The sequence below is a fragment of the Phalaenopsis equestris genome, unplaced genomic scaffold (assembly GCF_001263595.1).
Source record: "Phalaenopsis equestris unplaced genomic scaffold, ASM126359v1 Scaffold000002, whole genome shotgun sequence".
In the NCBI taxonomy this organism is placed as follows: Eukaryota; Viridiplantae; Streptophyta; class Magnoliopsida; order Asparagales; family Orchidaceae; genus Phalaenopsis; species Phalaenopsis equestris.
This window is the reverse complement of record NW_018164444.1, coordinates 55,260,090-55,270,184: the sequence shown is the minus strand read 5'-3', so window position 1 is coordinate 55,270,184 and position 10,095 is coordinate 55,260,090. Positions and strand designations below refer to the sequence as shown.

Here is a 10,095-nt window from a genome sequence, read left to right as displayed (position 1 = left end):
TATATATATATATAATGTTATGTTGTAAACATGTAATAATAATAATAATACAATATTAATGTTATAATTATCTTTCCAGCACTTTTCGTCCTTCGGACACAGCTTCGAGGTGAAGTAAATAACTTCCCTAAGTGAAATCGACGTTCCGGGCACGCTCGTACAGTTTGTTTCGTCATTTGGGGTCGTTAAGACCACTTTTTCGACGATCGAGTAAAAAACGATAATTTGTGTATTTAAAACACGCATGTGAAACCGTAGTGCAATGAACATCCTCCCAAAGTGAAATTGACGTTTCGGATGCAATTGTGCAGTTTGATTTGTCGTTTGAGATCACCTTGACAACCTCGCCGATGATCATATCAAAATGCTTTAAATTTAATTTTCATTGAAATTTTGGTTCACGATCGATTGTTTCGAAATTTTATTTAAGTTTCGATTAATTATGCAACATATAAAGATGTAGGTGACATGAATTGTGATACGTAACGTGTCGACCGTCTGAATCGTGATATTCGTGCGCGAATATACCAAAGTCGTAATGCGTGTTCCTGAGGCTTCTAAACTCTATGAGAACTCATCCTCGAATCCTCACAAGTTGGTCCTAACTTTCTAAGTGCTGGAGGTTTATGACCAGCCACGTAGCATTTCGAAGAGAGCTGGGAGGTGGTTTGAATTTCTATATATGTGAGTTCTATCTCTTATCTTCTAGGACAGTCAAAGGGAAAATCATATGGTTAGATCCTAAGCACTAAGAGGAAAGAAAAACCTCATCAAAAATGAGGTCCACACTATTATATATATATATATATTATATATATATAAAAGATATTTGGGTGGTATAAACGTAAAAAAATAAAGATCTTCAACAAGATAGAAATGACCCCTTTTATTTTTCTTTTGCCCATAAGAAGTGTGATGACATGTTGTTCGTGAAGGAGAGCCACACACTTCATACTCAAGTTTCACTAATGATAAAACAAAATCAATCAAGTGCTCGTTGGGCTTTTGTTGGGCTAACATTAGATCACCATTGGTGACTCGTTGCTGAGATTCGGTAAATCATTTCAGAAACAATCCTCTAGTTTGGTAAAAGTTCTGAAGGTGTCATTTGATAAACCGACATACCATTCAAAAGTAAATCTGCCCAAACAAGTACAAAAATGCCAAGAAGTGCATCGTTATTATTGATGTTGCAACACAATGCACGAAACCTGATAATATGTTGTCAGAGGTTTCCATCCCCATCAAACTATTTGAAATACGGAGGGACAAACCCCAGATGATACAATATATACTTTTATGCCTCGGGATAGGGTCGACCTCTACACACTATGAACTACCCTTGCTGAGCTGCTAAGGAGACCTTAACTTTTGGATCTACCAAAGACTGTAAATGTGAGTCAGAAGGTGCCTGCTCATGCTGTGCAACAGCAGAGGAAGTAGCATGAACATGTCTTGCATGTTTAGACAGTACAACAAACATCACCAAGCATGTCTCTACCTGCATCAAAGGTGAGACTACAACAGACCCAGCCCGGTCAGCCTATAACGCAATGATCTGGGTAGTGAGAATTGTTATTTGGCCCTGTATAACAGTGATAGTCTCCTCAAAAGTAGGACCCCCTTGATCGATCATAGGGACATCTTGAGCCTCTGGAGACTCGTGATGGTAAGCCACATCGAGATCAAGTGGTGGGTTATCAGAAGAGGATCTGTTACCATGAGTCGTCACTACTATGACACAACAGATTTTCATCTCAAGATCATGAAAATCCTTACCGAGGATGTCGTCGAGAACATTAGGAAGTTTGCCGGACAGGTCCTCCCAGGATCGAACTCTGGCACACCCTCGGAGTTAACTTGAGGTAGCTTTAAGCTAAGATCAATTGAAGGGAAAAGTTGCTCCCGAATCGGAACACTAGCCTCCAAAATTGGAGAAAAAACCACAAGAGGGGCGACGGTGGAATCCTTATGGACCCACTCTTGGCGGGGATAGCCCTCTCTCCGGTATGAATGAGAGGAGTATCAACGGAGATGCACACTGAATCTCACCTCGCTACCAAAATCACTATGACATAATATTTATTCAAAGTAAGAGAACAATAAGCAAAATGATCCTTCTTTTTATTATTGTCAATAGAAGGTGGTAGAATAAGACTTGCAACTTGTGCTACTATAGAAGTAATAGTGAATGGAACATAACCAAGCTTTGGAACATCCCCATCAAGCTCCATATATAGAGCCTCTCGGAACTTTTGTACAAGCTCAACAACCACAGAGCATAAGTACCTCGGTTTCACAGTGAACCGACGGGTGGACCACTGTCTCTTACTATGAGGATGTCGCGGGTGAGGAACATAGAGGAGCTATTCAATGTCCCATTCAGATGTCTCAGAGATCTGAGCTAGAAGTCATGCCAGAATGATGAGCCAGTGTCATGAGGCTGTGTGCACCTTCTAAAAATTCTAGCGAGGATGTGGTCCACCCAACCAAAAAGAACCATGAACTGATTCTCAACCAAGGGAATTAGAGACTCCACCCGGACCGATACTAAAACAATAGAAGGACCTGCTGTTAGGTGTGCAACAACCTATTCCTGGTCCTCCAGGCCCTCTTGCTCAGTCTCATAGTAAGAGTAGCCTCAAGGGGACCTAGAGCAACAAACACCAGATCTGCAATAGCGACCAAAGTAATTACAATAGTGCTGTAAGAACACTTACCTATCAAAGATTGGAAGAGCCATGAAAACAAGGTGGAACAACCCGACAGCCTGGAAAAAAACTGAGGGGTACTGCGACACATTACTATTGGGAGTCAGCCTTTTCCTTACAGAAGAGGTAGGCTCGACAAGAGCTATTACTGTGGAGATAGCTCGATGCGCTCGACTCCCCTTTAAAGGGGGAAAGCGTAGAGTAGATGCCTCAGTGGGCGTAGGACTACCTATGGTAATCTGTACAAGGTGCTCAGAGGAACCAAAGGTTATGACACCCTTATGATCACAGAAAACGCTCGGGTAGAAGGAAACAGAGGCCCCCCCAACAGTGGCAATCGTGACCACCTTATCGTTCGTCATGTCTGCAAAGCAAAAAGATATGAAGTTCACAAAGACAAAATGGTCTAAGAAAACTAATCAAAGAAAAGTAAAATGACATCGATGCACACGAAAATGCTTCAACTGAACTATTGAGAGTAAGGATACAAGAAGGGATGGAATTGCAACAAGTTGCTAACTATAGCACCTGATGCATGAATCTAAAGTTCAAAGTCTAATAGACACAACATATGACACTATGACAAAAAGGAAGCTACGTCACTAGAAATGTAAGCAGAACCCCTGGGAGGGAGAGGGTGCACTACTCCTAGCAACTCCACAAGTCTATGAACTCGCTGGGACCTGCAGAATAGGCAAACACAACTCCGTAGGTAGAAAGAGAGAGAATCTTCCTCACAAAAGTTTCTAATCTTGTGAATACACTAGAATATGCAAGAAGCGAGCAAAACTCTCATGGTGAAGAGAAATATTCATCCCCAACGGAGTCACTATTCTATTTTCGTTCTTTTTTGTTTTTTATTCTTAAAGGAGTCGTTAATTTGTCCATCATCGTTTACTTCATTTTTTTTTAATAAATCTCTCTTCCAAACCATATGAATAATCAGGAGAAAAGAGGAAGTGGAATAAACAGACATACGAACAAGAGAAATAATGTAGAGAGCCTACGTGCGATAAACCTCGCAAGGATATATCAAGTATATCTGCCTAAATAAGATTGGGTGGAAGCACCTTGAACCACTATCTATGAAATAATACCTACGTAGACTGCACACAGCTAAAGATTCAGGTGCATTTTTCTATTTTTGGGTCTAGAGTGCTCCCAAAAGGATGTATCACACTTAGTTAATTACATCTTTGTGATTTCCTAAGAATACTCTTAATTCAAAGGAATTTGATTACATTAGTATTGACGACTAACACATGCACACAAAAAAGTTAAAGACTCGACCTGCATGAAATTAATGTTAGTGGGAAGGTCAACGAACATGCGACGTATAGTGAGTTGTGCCTTTTATACGAGGGAGCTAAATGACATCTGCAAGCAAAATGTTAGAAATCATTACGTGCTCCCCCTTCATGGTACTTGTGCGTGTGCATATGTATAGGCACAACTTTCTGTGGAAGGACGCTTAATATACTACCATGCATATCAAGCACACGGGCACACAAAAAAGCACAAAAGAGAGGCATGACAAGCACAAGCAAACCAATAAAGAATAATAGATAGAGGCTAAAAAAAAACTACTTAGCATTCTGAATTCTAGTGTAACACACCATCTAATGTGAAGTATCCTAACTAGTATCAAATGCAGGATAAGTCTTCTGATGTGTATGACTTTGACGGGGATGCGCATCGGTCGGTCCTAAGGATCTAAGAGATTTAATCCAAGATGGATTTTTGAAAAGAGTTGGTCTTACATACGACCTTGTTTGTTACATGCATAATTTCAAAATTATGGCAGATGTAGTTAGATCCATTAAATACGAATATGTGACATGCAATATAACGCAAGTTAGATCCATTGAATCCTTAGCACAGTCATACTTGTGTCGATCCTGGTGTTTTAACTTGCTTTGCTCACCGGGATCGACCAGGCAAGCAATGTTCAAACACTACTAGCAAGCTTTAGAGGTTGAATTAATGAAAAGAATAAAAATATTAAAAGTGTTTCAGGTATTCTATACAAAGTTTAGGGAGTTGTATATGCCTTTTTCTTAAATGCCCTTGCTTTACAAAATAAAAATGTTTTAAGTGCTAGAAATGAAACAAATAATTATATATGATGTTGGTTAAAAACACATGAACATAATAATCAGGACTTCATAGAGTGTAATAGCCCCCTCCACATTCTTTTGGGCCCCTGCTATCTAACTGGTGAGCTCACTAAGGAGTGAACGAGTCTGCTTTGCTGAATAAGTCTCTATAGTCCACCTCTATTTTTTATTGATTTTTGTTTTATTTATGAGGCCCATTTTTATAATTTAGTTCGAGCTCATACTTAGGTCCAGAGTAATGACTTTGAAGCTAGAATGGAAGCATTTGAGTTAGGTGTGCTATTGAGTCTTGGGTGAGTGCTGTAGGGCCTTAGGTGACTGCCTCTTGAGTCTAGGCGAGCGCCAATGTGCCATTAGGCTTCTGTCAAATGTAACCCTTGATTTCGATGTATTTTCGCTATCTTCTTAAAGTTCATGCTTTTGATGCACATAAATAACTTTATACAATATAGCTACAATGTTTCTATATTTTTATCAATTAATACTCAAAAAGTAATTTTAAGAAGGAAGATTCATATGCAATCTCTTAATTCCCATGAATTTACATATTCATATTGAGCACCTAAAATTTAATTTTTATATATATATATATATATATCATCTTATTTATGCATGAAAATGTGTATTTCACATTTTAAAAGTTAAAATAATGATATTTTTGATGTGATACGAGATTTGGGTGGCATAAATATAAAGATTCAAATTTAGACGTTAGATATGTACATGGAAATGTTGCTAATTTTTTTTTTCGAATTATGTAAATTTAAATAAATTTAAAAGAAAGACAAATTCAAATAAATATAAAAAATTTATATGATAACTACCAGCATAATTAGAACTACATTCGCACCGGCATTCCGAGCGCTCGATCGTTGGGACCTAAATACGTGGAACTCCGTGGGAACAGACGCGGGCTATTGGCAGACATTTTTTTTTAATCTCTCTCTAGGAAGTTTTGACTGTCGATGCCCAAAATTCTGGAATTTACCATTTCATTTCTTGTCCGGCGAGCAACTTGGCTCGAATGCTATGGCGCCTCACGGATGATATATCCTTGGGAGCCAAAACGGAAACGACGTGCTCTGAAGGAGAAGCTGTTCACAAAGCTCTCGAACTCCCAATTCTCTTATCACTCATAACCCTAACCGCACTTCGATATCTACATAGCTGCGCCAATGGAGAAGGAGATAAGATTGCTCTCTCAAGTTGCTGCGAACCATCTTTTTCTCGGGCAGTTCGAAGCCCTTAGAGCCAACCTGCTCAGCCTCAAGAAGCGAAAGCCGGTGCTGGCTTTGGAGATCCTCCGAAAGATCATATCAGAAGGAGGAAGAATCGATGGCATCCTGTGGTCGAGTACAGCTATGTCTTCCTCGGATCTTGCGTGGCTCTGCATCCTCGAGCTCCCCAACTTCGACAGAACAACCTCAGTCTGGAGCTTCGATGCGGAGCTTCTACGTTTGAAGGCGGAGTTCATTCTCCTCATAGAAATAATCTCTTCCACAGCGTTGGGAAGCTCACACCGTTGGCCCTCCGACGCAGAAGATGGATTTATAGGGCATATTTCTGAAAGGGACAGAGAATCGTTAGATATTATGAAAAAATGGATGCATTTGGGTCTGAGAAGATTGAAGAGTGAGGCTGACTATGGCTCTCTGTCATCCGATGAAGTTGCTCAGACCAGACAGGTTGATTTGAACTGCTTGTGGAAGATATTTCTCGACAATGCTGATATTTTTAGCTCTCTTTGCTGGAACATTCAGAGACAACTTCACTGGTTTGAAGCTTATGAGCCACAATTGGCAATTAGTGTGAGAACTGAAGATGATCAGTGTTTAACTTCATCCCAACAGGAGGTGGATACTCTTTCTGGGATACAAAAAGAAGTTCAGATGGCACATTTGGCTGCCTTAAGGGAAGATGCTAAAACAGGCGACATACTTGAAACTTTCTACCATATTCGGTTTCTTCATCTGGATTATGGTATACCAGAGACTGAGTACAAGTAAGTCTTTTGTTCACCCACCCCTCCTTAATAAAGCAATGTGTTTTTGCCACTGATAATGTAGCCTATTGTTTTTCTGCAAGCCGTTGAACTGCAGATGTCAAAATAAGTTGTCTGTGTGTGTCATTAGACTTGGGACAACCCTTTTATTGTGTTCATCCATATTTTACATTCATTGTTATTTGTTATCATCTGCATTTTACTTTAGCTAAATCTATACTGATGGCTTATAACAATTGTGCATTGATTCTATTCTTCCTTTTTTTTAGGAGCAATTCTGTTGATTTTCAAAATTATTTTTAATTATTTTATTGATATGAAAATGGGGTATAATTACCCTTACATAAATCTTAGAATAGGAAATAAAAGAAAAATGAAATAGCATGAAAGGAAACTTTCATCTCTAATTAATTACTTCATAATAATAAAAGAAATGACATAAAATAAGAAAGCCTAAAATAGGAAAATAAATAAATCCAATCCAAGGATATAAATTTAATCATCATAACTTTTAACAAGAATAATTATTTCTTAATATAACTTCTAACACTCCCCCTCAAATTGAAATATGGTTGACAATTTTTAATTTAGATTTGAAAATATCAAACAACCGGCAAAGAAGATTCTTTGTGAGGTAGAACTTGAAGTCTTCATCCTGTACTGATTAATCAACCACAAGAGCATTTAGAGATATTTTAGGTGGCTGCGATTGCTTTTGACTGCAATTTCTACAGTGGTTGAAGGAAGACGAAAGATCTTTACATGTAATGTTGCAGGGAAGCAGACAACCTACAAGAAAAGATGTAGGGCATGGTTTATAAGGAAAAAAACTCCAGAGAGGTGTCTACTGTAGGAAAAAGCTACGGAGGAGGGCCTAGTGTAGGAAAAAGCTTTGGAAGAGAGTTTGATGTAAGAACAATCTCTAAGGGCGGTCTGTTGCAAGAAAAAGCTTCGGAGGAAGGCCTGCAACAGGGAAAAGCCCCAGAGGATGGCTAGTTGCAGGGAAAATCTCTGGAGGAATGTTTGTTGCAGGTAAAAAGCTCCAGAGGTAGGGTTGCGGTAGGAAAAAGTTTCGGAAAAGGGTCTGCTGCATAATAAAATTTCATAAGAGGGTCTGCTGTAGGTGAAAAAGAAATAACACCTGACAGTGATTTTCTTTCTTGAGTTTCCAAGCATACACCGCTGCCTGTTGAGATGTGGCTCATCTTAACGAAAAGCTCAACTCTCTCCATGACAGTGATTTATCGCCATCGCTGATGATGGTTGTGACTTCTTTTCCACTACGCTCGACCAATTTCTAGGCGTTGACATCTGTTCTAAAAGCGAACATCTCAAACTCAAAGACACCCATGGGCCCATTCCAGATAATGCTGCTAGTGTGCGTTGAATGTCTCAGTGGAATATGGTCCAATGTCAGGGCCCATCCAACCATCAGGGACGACAGATGCTGGCACAATCTTTTTGTCAACATCAGCTGCAAACTTGTCTACCACAATGACATTAGAGGGTGTCAAGAGTTTCACTCCTTTCAGTTTTGCCTTCTCAATAAGAGCTATTACTAGACCAAGTTTGTCTTTCTCAACAAGTCCTTGTGCCTTGTACAATGTGAAAATCATTCCTCCTCCAAGAAGAAGGATATAAACTCTCTCTAAGAGCGACTCCATCACCCCAATTTCTGCTGAAACTTTTGAACCACCAAGAATGGCCACTTTGGATTTGCAACAATCCAGACAAGATAGTCAAGTTCCTTCTGCATGAGGAAGCCGACAACAACGGGTTTTAATTACTTTGTAACACCCTCTGTTGAAGCATGAGCTCTGTGAGCAATTCCAAAGGCATCATAACATAGAGATAAACCAGAGAATCATGTTTCTTTGCAAACTTTGGATCATTCTTCTCTTCTTCCTTATATAATTTTACATTCTCAAGGAGGACGACACCTCCATCAGGTAATGCAACGATGATTTTCTCCATTTCCTCGCCAAAGGAATCATTGTCCATATCAACGTTAACTCCATGAAGTTCTGATATCCTAGGCATGAGAAGCTTCAAACTGTATTTCAGAGTCACCTTTTAGGGTGGCCTAGATGACTGCAGAGAATGACCTTGGCTCCGTGCCCTCTCGAGTAATGGAAGGTAGGAACGACAACTCGAATCCTGGTATTGTCGGTGATCTTGAGGCTGTCATCGGGAGGAACGTTCAAATCTACCCTATCGAACACCGTCTTCTCTATCAGATCTGCGCCCTTCAGATAGCTAACACTCCTCTTGGTTGCCATTATTAACTCTCTAAAACATGAATCCAACTGGAAGAAGATAGAGAAGTAAATCAAGGCTTGGGTTGCAAGAATTTTAGCGCCGACAAGAAGGAGATCTAGATGTAGTGGAAAGACTGCAGGAAGATGCATTTCTATTAAGGAAGCCTGCAGGAATTTGCGGCATGCAGGAAGTTTTCTAGTGGGCAGAGAGGATTTCCTGCTGCTTGAGGGAATTTCGACGGCAGGAAAGGTTGCAGGAAGAATTTCAGGGGCGGGAAATGTTGCAGGTGGAAATTCCAGCGATGGAAAAAACTGAAAAAGAGGAGGAAGGGCCTATAGCACAACAAAGATTGTCGACTGCAGGGATGTGGGAGACTCTAGAATTTGTTTCAAGGCTTTGATATCATGTTGATTTTCAGAATTACGTAAAATTATTTTATTGATATGAAAATGAGTATAAATACTTTTACGTGAATCCTAGAATAAAAATGTCACGAGAAAGAAAATAAAATTAAAGGAAAGATATAATGCTTATATCTCCAATTAATTAATTTATAGTAATTATTTGGAGATAAAGAAAACAACATAAAATAGAAAAGCCTAAAATAAGAAAGGAAGTAAATCTAATCCAAGGAAATCAATCTAGTATTCATAACTTTTAATAAGAATAAATTTTTTCCTAATATAATATTTAACAAATTTTGTTGGTGCCATATGGGTATTTTCATTATATGTTGTACATGTAGCAAAACATGGCAACTATTTGTTATTGCCTTCAAGTGTTTATTGACTTGATCCACATTTTGTCTTTACTATTTATTCTTTACTATGGCCGTGTTTTCCACCTTTAATTTACTTTCTTTCTTTGATCAATTTTAAATACTAGTATCAATTGTTGCTCATGTTGATGGTTGAAGTAGTGTTTGATCTATGATTCTAGTGATGGGGTATTTCTTGGTGTGAAACAACATTATAGGCTTTGTGCTATGCATGCATTTGAATCATGG

The 10,095-nt window shown here is 39.0% G+C and overlaps 1 protein-coding gene across 1 annotated transcript in view; it reads left to right on the top strand.

The window, feature by feature from the left end:
• The first annotated feature begins 5,757 nt into the window (after positions 1-5,757).
• Positions 5,758-10,095, top strand: part of LOC110029039 — a 194,533-nt gene continuing 190,195 nt past the window's right edge. The window contains 1 exon segment of the mRNA XM_020731152.1: positions 5,758-6,830. Coding sequence (XP_020586811.1) covers positions 6,004-6,830 — 827 coding nt within the window. The 5' untranslated portion in view covers positions 5,758-6,003.